Source organism: Pyrus communis, chromosome 14, assembly GCF_963583255.1.
Source record: "Pyrus communis chromosome 14, drPyrComm1.1, whole genome shotgun sequence".
NCBI classification, from domain to species: domain Eukaryota; kingdom Viridiplantae; phylum Streptophyta; class Magnoliopsida; order Rosales; family Rosaceae; genus Pyrus; species Pyrus communis.
Window position 1 is genome coordinate 4,429,514 of NC_084816.1, and position 14,398 is coordinate 4,443,911.

Below are 14,398 nucleotides of genomic sequence, written 5' to 3' on the forward strand. Positions count from 1 at the left end.
GTTTTAACATTTAATTTTGGCGTGTTGCTAGATAGACTATATTTTTAGGTCATTTTTTGTAAACTACATAGTATGGCGGCCGATAGTTAGACTTCTTCTTTAGATGATTAAAAATGATCCAAAACATCAACCGTCATTTCATTTGATTTACAAAAGATTTTCTAAAAATTTGGTCTTCTTAGAATTTTCAATAGTTTTATCATCTTCGTCCACATGGAATATTGTACTAATAAAAAGACGTGAAGCTCGATTTGACTGTTCATGGAACTATAGATAACATTTGTCTATTTTGAAAGAGTATACAAAATTTGCAAACTCAATTGGCTATACCACTAGAGTTAATTTTTATCTGCGAAATAGATTTGCCTACTGAACTGCCTATAACACTATAGAAGCTTTAAAAAGGCAAAGCAAACACCAAAAGATTGGGTAAGAACGTACAGGTAAGTAGATAAACTTCAATTTTTGGGAGATATCTTAAAGGGAAAGATAAACATGCCTGAGAGAATGACATTGTCCTTTTCGCTTAATGATATAGTGTAAAATTTCTCGAAAGTGTCCAACCAAAACCATATATGCACCTCATTGTACATTGAATTGGAATATTAACCTATGGCTTTCTTTTATATAAAGGAAAACTAATAAAAATGACTTGAAAACTTTGAATTTTAACGATAAGAATAAAATAAAGAGTAAAATGAATAGTACTATGATTAACTTTTTAGTGTAAAAATGTAATTTTTCGTTAAAGAGAACAGTACCGGAAGCTTTTCGTTAAAGTTCCCTTTATATAAATGTTTTAAACAAAACCCTTTATTTGCTTAGTTATTAATTAAAGGTCATTCTCTGAAAAATCAAATCAAATTGATGATCGTTAGTAGTTCATGTGTTGGAAAAAACAACAGTTTTAATAACAATTAAGATTAGCATGATAGACTGTACATTAAATACCAAACAATTTTCGATTTGATTGATTGTTTTTTTCACATACGATCTTCATTGATACCTAGCAAAGAAGGAATAATTTTGATTGTGGCATGTGTATGGTAAAAACTCGTTAATTATGACATGGTACACGAGGAGATACACGTCAGAAGTGCACCTAAGTAATGTTTTACAAGAAAAAAATAGGGGTAAATTGTAAGATAATAAGCGTTTTCTACACCCTCGTTATCCTTCAGTAGTGTGGCTCCGTCATTGTAGAATTATAGAACGTATTTAATAAAATTAATTGTCGAAAAGCTAAAAAACTCCAATTACCTTTGAAACCATAGTTTGTTAAACTTAAGTATTCTACAACTCGAACACATTTTTTTTCTTATAACTACACGACATTTCGATTTTACAATTTTTGGAACAAAAAAAAAAGTCAGTAACTTTGAATGCTCATATCTATTTGGTCTGCGACAAATCTTATTCAAAGAAACATGCTCCGGTAGAACGGTATCTATGTGTTAGCCCTCGCTATTACTCAAACGAAAATGAAATGTATGCTTGTGTATTCGCCCATAGGTTAAAACCTCGGATGCAAAATAAATTCATTTTCTTTATGTACCCACTTATGAGAATCATGAATTCCAGGTGGATCATTTATGATGAAGATGATAAACTTCAAGATAATGATTCTGAGTTAGATGGGTTTCGTATAGAAGGTGTCCCCTTCGTTCCACCTAAAGGAAAGCACCCATGTGAACGGCCCAGACCCTTGTAGGTATTATTTAGAATTTTAAACTTTATTGTTTAAGATTATACAGTCTAGCTATTGTAGCTGGAAGTGTTAAATATTAATTATAGTCTATGATTAATTATATAATTGTAATCAGAAAAACATGGGTTTCTTTTTTAAATTGTTGATTGAGTGGTTTATTAGTTGATATACTAGGTTTAGTTTAAGTTTGTTCTGACGGTTCGAACCTATGTCGTAGAAGATGAAGACAAAAGAACAAACGTTGATCGGAGGGCCGACAATCCAACATGGATGGAGCCAAAAACGGTTCCATCTTTTGCAGATGACAGGCAATCCTCAACTCTTCCTCTTCTTTGGTCATTTGATAATGTCGTCTTTACATTTGTGTGGACTGAACTTGACACCCTCCACAACTAAATAGAAACCGAATGCTGCTAGAGTTGTGTCACAACATTCCTCAAAGATCCAAATAAACGTTTTAAAGACATGAACTAAATATTATAGGCTTAATTATACTTATGCCCCCTTAACTATATCTCGTGTCTGATTTTGTTATTCAAAATTCAAATAAACTCAGTTTGTGTGGTTCGTAAGGCGAGACATTTTGTTAATTATAAAACTTTTTTCATTGGAATTGATGATATGACACATTCACAAAGGGTATTTTCTTCATTACCACAACATAGATAGTATGAACCAATTAATGAACCAAAGTAAGTCAATTTCATATTCAGTTGAAAAGTATGAGACAGGTTATAGTTCAGATATCATCGAAATATAACTAAGCCTTAATTATGTGAGATTATGTGAGTGGTGAGTACTTAGAGTTCATGCATTAGTTTCCTTTCTAGATCTGAAGCAAGTACATGACATGATCTGGCTGCACAAGAGCCATATACAACTCATGTAATTAGGCGTTGGTGGAATTTGATTGATAAATTAGACATGATGTTTGGTACAACAACATAACATGGTGATAAGTACCAGTGACAGTAGTACTGAAAAGTCCAAGGGCAGCCAACCTGGGATTTTTCTAGGAGGGGGTACACCATAAATGATTGAGAACATGCGATGTGGGTGGACTCAAAGCCATTTGGTCGGATTCATATGCTGTTGTTATCACAGAGATCCACTCCAGAGTCCTAGTGTTCAAAGTACAAAGATTTGACAATCCGGACTACTTAAATTGAATCTGACAGTCCTCATTAACTCATTATGCTAGTCCACCTTATACAAACCAAGGGCTCCTATCTCTTTTTCACACAAACCAAATACCTGGATTTCATGGTCCCTAGGCTCCGGACGGTAAAGTTCGGGGAGTTTCAAATTTCTTATTTTTTAGGTCAGTTTTTGGGCAAAGGGGGTCCTATTGACAACGGATCATGTTTGTTTGTGTGTTCCTCGTGTTATCTCATTGGTTTATTTGGTTGTTAGTTATCTGATTAAGATAAGTATGCAAAGATATTATGCAGCGTGCCAAATCTTCGAATGCCAACCACAAAATTTAACATGGGGGCAGAGTAGTAGGCAGGAAGGTGGATCGTCATGTACATCTCATCTTATGTTTTTATGAAAGAGTTGGCAGATGAATTTATTTTTAGTAGTTAAATTTTATTGCGTGACATACCTGTGTACTGTTTGTTCAAATAAAATGGTAACGTCCGACTGATTGGAAGCATTTCATCTTGATGACTGTCTCTCTAACACAAGTGAATAGTACCATGATTGACTTTTTAGTGTTAAAATATGGTTTTTCGTTAAAGTGAACAGTATCGAGAGCTTTTGGTTAAAGTTCCCTAAAATCTATGATGTGATTACTTATAAGTACATTAGTGCAACAGTCCTACCTATATGATTGAAAAATGATTCCATGAACTTGAACCTATCTTACTTTGGATCGCAAGTCCTAAATTTATAAATGAATAGACATTTATAGAAGGAGTCCACATCCATTAGAAAAATAATGACAAAATGCGGTACAGATAACATTATTCAAATGTAATACTATACAATGAAGATTTGAAGTATATAATGAAAAATTAAAAAAAATAATAATTAGACAAGGTGCATGGAAAGGTGTTGCTCACGGAGTCGGACAAGGTGTTTGGGATTGGGCAGGTTTGGTTGAGGTGGTGTCCTAAGTGAAGAAGGACTTACATAAAACGGATTCATCGCCACATAAAATAATGCATTATTATATTTAAGTTTTTCTCCACATGATAAATGCACGATTGGACCACAACGCTACTATGACAATGAGCGTGTTCCATATAAACTGCCCTCGTTTATTTTATTTTATTTTTAAGTTTGTCTAAGTTGACCCCTCGTTTAAGAGGGTGGTTGAGAGGGTGCTACGGTATGCTACTAAGAGATTAGAAAGATTAGGAAGGTGGGGAAGGGGGGTGGAACAAGAGGGGAGGGTGGTGGTTGGAGGTGGCGGGTTGAGTGGACTTGGCGTGGTTTGGGTGCTAAGTGTAGTTTAGGTCCATTAGGGAGAAGACTGAGTGGGGGCTTGAGTAGGCAAGTGTTAAAAGAGTCGGATTTGGTTTTTCCTAAATGTAGGTACACTCTAGAAAATTTACTAAGACGATCATTTAGAAATTTCAAATCAACTATTGACGATACAGGTGATTTTCTAGTTAAAAGCTTTGAGACGACGTGTGCTATTTAGCTGTAGTTAGGGATGGATTGAAATGCCCTTAACCTTTCCGGCCCAACTAGAGCTTAGTCCAACCCTTCGAGTTGTGGGTTACCACATGCTTTGACAAAACAACAACCAAAAAAAAATCTAAACACAAAACAAAATCTAAACACATCCGAAATCTTCCACAAGACAAAATCTAAACACAGACAAAATCTTAAGCACAACGGTTCAAAATTGTACACCAAATTTTGATTTTAACCGTTGTACCGAATCAACGGGGAGAGGAGGTCAGAGAGCAACAAAAGTTTGTAACATTCTAATGTGCAAGTCATATTATTCTAAAAGAATGAATTAATCAACATCTTGAACTAAGTCAAGTTATACAAAGAATTAAAGAATAAGGCTGCAACAATTATACAAATCAATGACTACGTGCCATCCATCTTCTATTGGTGTTAAACAAATTGCAGATAAAATGGTTAAATAATTTAGCATAGATATGGCTACTCTGAAGTCCAAACACTTTGATCATTCTAACGTACCAACTCTTGTTAAGCTGAAAACCATAAGTAGGGTCTCAATTGGACTACCATCACGCTAATATCATCGAAGGAGCCTCGTGATGTAGATAGTTCTATCAGCTTTTTGCAAGCCACCAACGGCTGCCCGTCAGTGCCTAAGCATGAAGGACGTACGATATCCACTGCTTCTTGGTTGCTAACCTGGAACAAAGGAATAAAATCCAATTTAGTTGATATGGAACTAATTGATCTTAATAGTATGTATGGAACTCTATTGATTTAAATGCAAAATTATGATAACGGGATTACTAAATACCTTATCCCATAATCCGTCTGAGGCCATAATTAGGAACTCGTGTTCGGGTTTGATTCTGAGCACTTTGGTCTCTGGCTCTGGAGTTACATATTGTTTAAGGTGCCTATCGCCAATTCCTCTCGATACAGCTAGAGATCCCTGAATTCTCCAAACACCATGGCATAAATCGACATATCCACCCTACAAAAAGAAATTCATTACAACCATCAATCACAATCCGAATAAGGTTTAACTTGAATCTGAAGTAACCTCAATGTATAACATTTTGGACAAAAGAAACATAGTGCTTACCAAGTTATCAATTCTGGCTTTCTCGTCTTCCCTTGACGGCCGATGATCAGATGTGAGTGCTTCGGCAGCGCCTCCACTGCTCAAGACAGCACGGCAATCGCCAGCATTGGACACAACAAGGTTACCGTTCGTGATCAAAGCAGTCACACAGCATGATCCACCACGGAAATCCTCTTTGAGAAAATCAGAGTCCGTATTCAGATAACCATGCTTGACTGCTTCCTCAATTTCATCACCACCCCTCCTCGCAACTTCATCTAAAATGTTCTTTGACAAGTTCTCTGCTGCAAACTCAGCAGCTTTTGCACCTCCATGCCCATCAAATATACCGAAAATCGCCTGCAGAAACAAAGCTTCAGCATATCGAATTCCAATTCTCAGGCCGCTAATTCGTCTAACTAAAATCAATAAAGTCCTGAAACCTGAAGCACGATTGTGCTGTAATAGATCAAAATATTCTATATTTTCCTCAAATTCCTAACCTAGAATATAAATTCCAACATCTCAGAAAAAGGGTTTTAAAATTTCCATCAATTCAGACCCTATAACAACTAAAACATACAACATAAATTAAAAATTAACTAAATTGGTTATGGTTCATATAAAAACCCCACTTTGATTTCTCACAATTCTACATAAAGCTTTCAAATTTCCCAAAATTCTACATAGAGCATTCAAATTTCTCAAAATTCTACACAAAGCATTCAAATTTCTCAAAATTCAGCTCAATAGCTAAAACAAATTAATCACAATTAAAAAAATTAAGAAAAACAAGAGAGCAACTTTAGAATTACCTGTTTAGAATCACCTTCAAGATTAAGATTAGCTGAGTAGCGATCCTCCAAAGCCTCTCTCCTCCCTCTCTTGCAACACACGTAGTAGTGCCCTTCTCTATCTGACTCCACCACCTCTCTCCTCCCCGCCGTCGACGGCGTCGGCGGAGCAGTCCCATATCCCGAGGACACCACTGGAATACAAAGCTTCGCCGGCCTCTTCCTCTTCAGCTGCGTCACTGGAGACCCCGGACCCGAGCACGACAACCCGCTCGGCGGCTTCGGGATCCGAATCCGAAACGGCGAAGACGGTGAAGATGGAGACGAACACGAAGCCAATCCCGCCGGTGATGACGCCGACGGCGGCGGAGCTAAAGTCAGGGTTTCTGGGGCCGAAGTGATCATGGAGGATTTGTTGCAGAACAGAGACGACGGCGGGGAAAACACCGGCGAGCTGGCCACTGCGACGGAGCACGACATATCGTTTCTCCTTTTCGGCTTTGTTTTTCCGGTTAAAAAATTGTGCCGTTTGTTCTTTTTTTTTCTTCTTCTTCCTGTAACGATTTTTCTGCGTTTTGTTTGGATGAAGAGAAAAAATGGAGAGAATTCTGGAATATATAGGTGGCTCCTCCGAGTGGGGTGGGGTCTTAGTCATTTTCCGTGTTTGTGGGGCCCTCCATGGCTATTTTTAAACATTGTTTTGACCAGTGATTTGGGGCACTATTTTTGAAATGTCGGTTTTACCCTTCATTGGATTTGCTTTGACTTTTAGTCATTACTTGAGATTGGACGTCGACGAACTCCAAGTAATTTTCTTCTAAAATTTAGTGAGAAGTTCGGATTTGTTATTAATTACGTTCAAGGTTTGTTAACATGTTATTTTAATTTAATTTATTTTTATTAGTATTAGAATTTACATTTATTAAACAAATGAATACTACCAACTAGTTATTATGTACATTTTTTTTCATTATTATTTTACAGTAGCAATGGGTACTTAATTAAAGTTTATAGTTTGTTAGCTCCACTCTATGAGTTATACCACATATTTATACCACTAATTTTCTATCTCGTTCTTTTGGTGACAATAGTTCATTTTTAATGTTAAAACAATTCATTTCATTTTATCTTAACAAGACTATGAGCTCTTTTGAAAGTACTATTAAAATGACTGAAAGAGTTTTTAAAAAGATGGTTTTTAGTTTCAAATGCACTTGAAATGCTTTTTGCAAGAAACACCCGTTATATGCTTCTTCCAAATTTATTTGCACTTTACTAAGAATTAGTTCCAAAAATGTTTTCAGTCATTTTGAAAGCACTTCCAAACGATCTCTATACGTTTTGAAAATCAAATTAAATTAATATTATCTAAGTAAATTATGGTTCTAGATTTTTGGATATAACATTCTCCAAACCTAACCAATTTGAATATATATTCAAAACAATTTGTTTATAGATATTGTTATAGTTGGCTATGTTTGTCTAATTTTACAAGCATTTTACCGTTCAGTGGAGTTTAACCCTGCAGGGGCAAAACCGTCCGATCAGAACCGGGTGCCCCGCCCCAAATCGGATGAGGACCGGCGCGCGAGTGTGAAAAAGATAAAAAAGGAGATATTTAAGTGGTCATACACGTTATTTAATTTCAATACGGTGTTTGACTTCTTACTAGCTAAGCTAAGCTAATGCTGTCACTGTGGGCCCCCACGCTCTCCCTCTCTCCCTTATTGCTGGTTTTATGAGCTTCTGCGAAGTTACCGTTGTGAACGCATTCTCTTACGTACAATGCTCTCGTCGTTATTTCGATTATTTTTGTGAGGATTTTAAGAATTCTTAGATTTTGTACATTTATTGTATATCGTACGATCAGTTTTCATCAGATACTATTCATCTTTAATTTTAAATAAAAATATTTAAAATAATTTTTTAACGCACGATATATGATGAATGGACACGATTTAAAAATTTCTAGAATCCCTCCAGAAAGAATAAGGAGAAGATCCTCAGTGGGAGGAGCTGACAGGGATGTGAATGAGACACGACCGTTGGGAAACTGGGCGCGATTACAAACGGCCAACATGTAAAACTTCGAAATTCCGATTCTGCCCTTTTTTCAGGTGTGATTTTATTCAGAAACGGTGCCACCGCGTTGTTTAAAAATCTTAATTTGTTGCATAACCCAATTGAATTGTTCCACGTAACCCAATTGAATTGTTCCATGTAACCCAATTGAATTGTTCCACGTAACCCAATTGAATTGTTCCACGTAACCCAATTGAATTGTTCCACGTAACCCAATTGAATTGTTCCATGTAACCCAATTGAATTGCCCCACGTAACCCAATTGAATTGCTCCACGTAACCCCAATGGAATTGCTCCACGTAACCCAATCGAATTGCTACACGTATTGTTCTAAATACACTCTTTCTTGCTGGACTAAACACTCAATTACAACCCGTTGACAATTTTCTCTTTCAAACTAAGCACACCGTTCACATTCTTCATTATAGAAGATAGATCTTTGAAATTTTTCATGTTAGTTCACATTCCCGGCATGGTCTTGATTTTTTTTTTCCTTTTTCTTATCTACACTAAAATTTTGCACGGTAGGACGGAAAAAGTTTATGAAATATCAATATATTGAATTTATATAGGAATCACACTCTTATATGTGGCTAAAAATTTTGGGTATATGATACCAATACATTGAACTCATAAGTTCAATATATTCAACTCATGAGTATAATACTAATATATTGAACTCAAACTAGTGTAGCAGTTGTCGATGCAAATTTCCACCATCTCTAGTTTTGACGAAAATGCACCTGTAAAACAATCAACACCTTTGATCAAGGACCTAAGCCTTAAGCGCCCATGAGGTGGGGGTTAAGCCAATGGATCTTTGATGCCTAAGTTAGTTTCTCTGATAAGAGTAAAGTGTTTAGGGCTTTTTGGGGTAGCAAAACCTTACCGAATTTTGGTAGAATATGATGTATATATAGGGGAGTGGCAAGCCATGGAGTTAGGGTTTTACCCTACACATTGCGGCATCCTATTAGGCAAGGTTTTATGGAGAAATATTCTCAAGATATTAAATAGGAAATAATATTTTAAGATAATGGAGTAATTATCTCTAATTGATTTAAATATGGATTATTTATTTGAATGGAGTCAGTATTTATTTGGAAATGAATTAAATATATGATTTGGGTAATTAATCCTTATCTTTAATGTTTTGACTTTTTCTTGCCAAGAACGGGTGAGCTGTGGGTAGTCGTATTCATCTGCAGGGACCTTCAGGGGTGTGAGCGTGTGAGCTGCGCGTGGGAGTATCTGAGAAGCACGCCCATTGAATGAGGTCACTCTTGTCTTTCTTGAGCAAAAGTCTACGTGTCGTCTCCAGAATATTTGGGATTATTTTAGACTCCACAAATGGCCCACACTTGCTGGGCTGCTCGTAGGAAAAAGGGCAGTAGGTGTAGAAATCCTAAGATGCATGGGCTTGTAGAGTTGTTTCCCAATTTGAACTAAAACTCTTTTCTTGATTTGTAGATAGACTTCTTCTAAGAAAAAGAAACCAATTGCTCCAATACCTATTTAATTCTACCTTAAGCAGGGATTAAATAAAATTGGAAAACAATCATAACTCCAACAAGGAAGAGAGAAGCCAGAGGAAATTTGTTCTCCCTCCCCTAGCTTTCTTCTTCTCTTGTCTTTGCAAAAAATCGTCTCTCATTGTTGTCCTTCTTCTCGGTTCCACACCAAGGTAAGGAAAAATTCAAAATTTTCTTTCTTTTTTATTCTTTTAGGAATCTTCGAACTTGAAAAATTGTCTTGCGTATAATGTTGTCGTCGACATGGGGAGGAGCTGACCGGGATGTGACTGAGACACGACCGTTGGGAAACTGGGCGTGATTACAAACGGTCAACATGTAAAACCTTGAAATTCCGGTTTTGCACTTGTTTCGGGTGTGATTTTTATTCGCCACGGGGCCACCGCGCAGTTTGAAAATCTTGATTTGTGGCATAACCCAATCAAATTGCTACACGTATTGTTCTAAATACACCCTTTCTCGCTGGACTAAAACACTCAAGTACAACTCGTTGACAATTTTCTCTTTCAAACTAAGCAAACCGTTCACATTCTTCATTATAGATGGAAGATATATCTTTGAAATTTTTCATGTTACTTCACATTCCCGGCATGTTCTTGATTTTTTATTTATTATTATCTACACTTAAATTTATGAATACGAAATTGCGGCATTAGATAGCTAGGAGAACATTCTTCATTGTTCTTGATTTTTTTTTTTAACGGGAACAACTGGTGGCAAACCACGGTTATCCACTCCTTTCAAGGGCTCGGAAGACTCACAGAGGCATTTTAGCCCCCTGGCCACAAGTCTACCTTTCAAACCAACAATGAATTTCGAACTCGAGACCTCCAATTTTAGTTTTAAGGAAGCCGCACTCTGCCTTTTATCACTGGACCATCAGCTCGTGGTTACTTTTCGCTGTGTGTTTAATAAGGACAAAAAGTGATTTTGGTTACAAAAGTTGACAAAAAATTGCACACGATTATTTGTTCAAGAGCATTTCGATAACCTACTTATGTCTAGTTGTAGGGATTTATGCTGAAAAACGAAAAAAATAAGACGGTTTGGAATGTTTTGATAAAAACACAAACTGAAATTCCAACGGTGTCCCAAAATATGAAACTTTAATTGTTATATCTTTATTTAAAAATACTAAACAATCAAGATCTAACAGTTAAAAAGGTTAGAGTATCTTATTCTCCGAATCACCTTACAATTTTTGGAAAGGCTTTGACAACTTTCTTTATCATTAAGGACGCCTTTTTGCATTTAAAGGCGTCCCAAAATGAAAAAATACAACACAGAGTGGTTGAAAAGTTTCGGCCAGTTTCAACCTTGAACGTGCAATAACACAAACAGTAAGCTAGCTCTCGGCCAAACTGACATGGAGAACAAAGAGATGGGGAAAACAAATAAATAACAAAGCTTTCGAGGAGTGGAAAGCAACACAAATCACATCATCCACCGGTAAATCAACTGTAAAACTATCTGCTATATTAACAGAAATTCAAGTCTAAAACACAAGAAAATGGTGTAGGACATGCACAATTACTCTCACAAAATCAACACTTCACAAGTCAAATCTAAATACGGAGTGTAACACACGGTGGTGCAGCTGCATTCAAATCATCGCTCAGTCATCAATCCGAACACCCCAGGTCGACGCTATCTCCAGACCTCACCATAGACGCCTGACACTACATCAGAATGACAAGTTAAAAGCTAGGTTACAATCTTTCAGTTCAATTGAAATCAGTCCGTAAACATCTGATAAGCTGAAAGAAGATTAACTTGTATGGAGATGTCCATTAGGGAACTTCTAAAGATAGACAACAATTGGTCAATGAAACTTTGTTTTCATATTTTTGGAAGTCTAAACTCCGTCCTAAAGGTTTAGAGTATAATTGTGGACCTTCAATCGATGCCTCAGACAAATACTTGGGTATTTTCTACTAATGAAAAAGACAACCATGCAAAATTAGTCTGTCGTTTAGGAATTTCATAAGCGACTTCACCTTCCATAGTTTTGTGTGTATGTTTCTTAATTGCCAGAAAAGCGCATGTGAACAAGTCTAAAAATACTCGAGTAAACCTCAGAACTGTTTTAGGATAACATTGCGACAATTCCTGGACAGTAATGGAAAGTGATAGAAACCCTTCAAAATGTTCGGATGTTTTGTTTATGGTGCTCTGAATTTGTAGCAAAAGAAACATTCAAGCATCTCATCATGTGTAAAATTCATAGTGAAAATTCACAAAGAAGTCTAAAATCTATTCAAAGTAAAACACAACTAGAACAACTAATTCAAGAATTTTTGAAGCTGCCGATTATTACCTAGGGTAGAGTTCTTCTATCCAAAATAGACACGTAAACTCGAGAAGTTCAATGTCACAAAGGAGGTTGAACCAAGAGCTGTTTGAGATGGCATTCAAATCCCACATGTATCTATTGGATCATGATACCATCACATCCAATGACATCATAGCAAGGTACACAGTCCAAAGTCTAATAGAAAATAATGATAAGATGCTACCACCTAATGATATCCGACAAGAGACAAATGTTAAAATATTACCTCTTCCCAAACTCCATTAAATATCGTGACCCATTGTAACACAGGAACCACAGCAACACAACGACCAAAGTATCTGTCAAGATTAAGGAACTGACAAAAGCAATATAACAGCAGAAATTAAGGCAGAGAAATCCAAATTATATTTGAAAAAGAATGGTGGGATATATGGTAAAAATATTGAATCCTCGTAGGATTGCTTCCTCAACAAGCATTTTGCTGCTATTATCAAGATTCATAACAATGCACCAGATGCTGATGACCATAAACACAAATTTGTATGGTACCTATATATGACAGTATGAAAGAAACAATCAAACAATCTAAAAGTTTGAGTCGATTCTTAACATACGGTTATCTAAGAAACTGCCGACGAAGAGGCACTTTCCCAAACCATAACAGCAAGAAGAATTTCATATAAGCTAGAAAAATGCTAAGGGCCCATTTGATTACCGTTTCATTTTAGTTTTCACTTTTGGTGCTTGAGATATGAGGGAAAAAAGGGATGAAGAAGCAGGATGAGAGAGAGGTGAAGATATAAAGAAGAATACAATGAAAACCAAATCTAGAAAGTACACCCAACTTGAAATGGATTTTTGTTTTTCGTTTTCATTTTGTGTCGTCCCGTGTACATCTCTCCCACCATCTTCCCTACACTCTTCTATATCCCTCATTTCTCCCACGTATTTCCCTCTATATCTAACACAAAAACAAAAACTAGAAACTGAAAACAAAATAGTTACCAAACGTTCCAAATTGTATACTCTAAATGTACCCGATCGAGGAAATAAGTTCACTAATGAAAGTATGCAAACTCATGTGCTCTCTAAACTAAAACGAGACAAATATCCGGTCGAGGAAATAAGTTCACTCATATAAGGTAAAACACAGGATACTGAAGAGATAACGCTCCCACCAATCCAACATATAGAGCCCAAATGTCACATTGTAAAGATAGATCTTTCGTTGAACCCAATTCATAACTCCAGAATCTACAAACAATAAGCACAAGATTAGTGCCAGATTAAGATATCCCAGACAAAAAACAAGTCAACAAAACCATATAAAAAAAAAAAATTAAAAAAAAGAGTAAATAAGCACAAGAAAAAAATTATCAATTCACAGAAATTCCAGCACTAAATAATCTAGTAGGATGGAATGGACTGTAAAGCTTAGAGCTTGGCTGTAATCTTGCCCATCTATATACATACATACATACATATACATGTGTGTGTGTGTGTTTATATTTGATTGGATTCCTACAGAACTTTATTGAGAAACCCACAAATGGGTATGTAAAAAAATTGGGATTCTGCACAAGATTTATTCTAAGCTAAAGAAAGGACCCTAAAAAAAATCAGCGTGAAGGGATTGGCAGATTCAGTTCAGTGCAAGTTCCAAATTTGTATTTTCAACATTTGTTCTTCAAAAGAACACTAACTAAACGTATCAAATCCTACAAATTTTCTATCTTATTCCAAAATTTTCTCACCAACCAAACAGAGGAATGACTTACCGTTTTCAGAGAACGAAAGAATGAGTTCGGAGGAGCTGGCCGGAGACGATGAGAGAGAGAGAGACAGATTTTTTAGACTGCAACAAGTAAGACCGAGTTGGTTTGACTCTGACCAAAACAAAAGAAAAACTTTTCGGCCCAATTTAAAGCCCACATCGTCCTTTAGACAATGAGGCTTTTGAGGCCCATTATTATTTAATTCATACTTGGGTTGTATTTGTCGAATAGGGTAAAGCCTTCTAGATTTTCCCTTGGGCTTGGGCCTTTTAGCCCGTTTAGAGTAGTTTATCGACAATCTCACGTATTACGTGCCAAATAGATCGATGAGTCATTGAATTAAGGTCCCACTTGGTTTTCTGTGGGAAAGATTTTTAACCGAGCCCCAAATTATTGGTGTATAATGTCTTTTTATTTTTTTTGAAGTGATTGGTGTATAATGTCTAGTTTGCTATTTCGATGCTTGTTTGGAAGAATTTATAC

The 14,398-nt window shown here is 36.2% G+C and overlaps 2 protein-coding genes across 2 annotated transcripts; both read right to left on the bottom strand.

The window, feature by feature from the left end:
• Nucleotides 1-3,734: 3,734 nt before the first annotated feature.
• LOC137715710 (probable protein phosphatase 2C 25) lies at nt 3,735-6,801 on the bottom strand. Its single transcript, XM_068455050.1, has 4 exons — nt 6,254-6,801; nt 5,460-5,798; nt 5,169-5,348; nt 3,735-5,053 (listed from the first exon to the last, which is right to left on the bottom strand). Exons 1-4 carry the CDS (start codon nt 6,710-6,712, stop codon nt 4,883-4,885), a joined length of 1,149 nt encoding a protein of 382 aa, XP_068311151.1. The 5' UTR covers nt 6,713-6,801; the 3' UTR covers nt 3,735-4,882.
• Nucleotides 6,802-11,229: 4,428 nt separating this feature from the next.
• Nucleotides 11,230-14,012, bottom strand: LOC137716178 (uncharacterized). Its single transcript, XM_068455587.1, has 4 exons — nt 13,919-14,012; nt 13,299-13,394; nt 12,406-12,478; nt 11,230-11,526 (listed from the first exon to the last, which is right to left on the bottom strand). The coding sequence occupies exons 2-4, from the start codon at nt 13,381-13,383 to the stop codon at nt 11,508-11,510; spliced, it is 177 nt and encodes a 58-aa protein (XP_068311688.1). The 5' UTR covers nt 13,384-13,394; nt 13,919-14,012; the 3' UTR covers nt 11,230-11,507.
• Between the last annotated feature and the right edge of the window lie 386 nt (nt 14,013-14,398).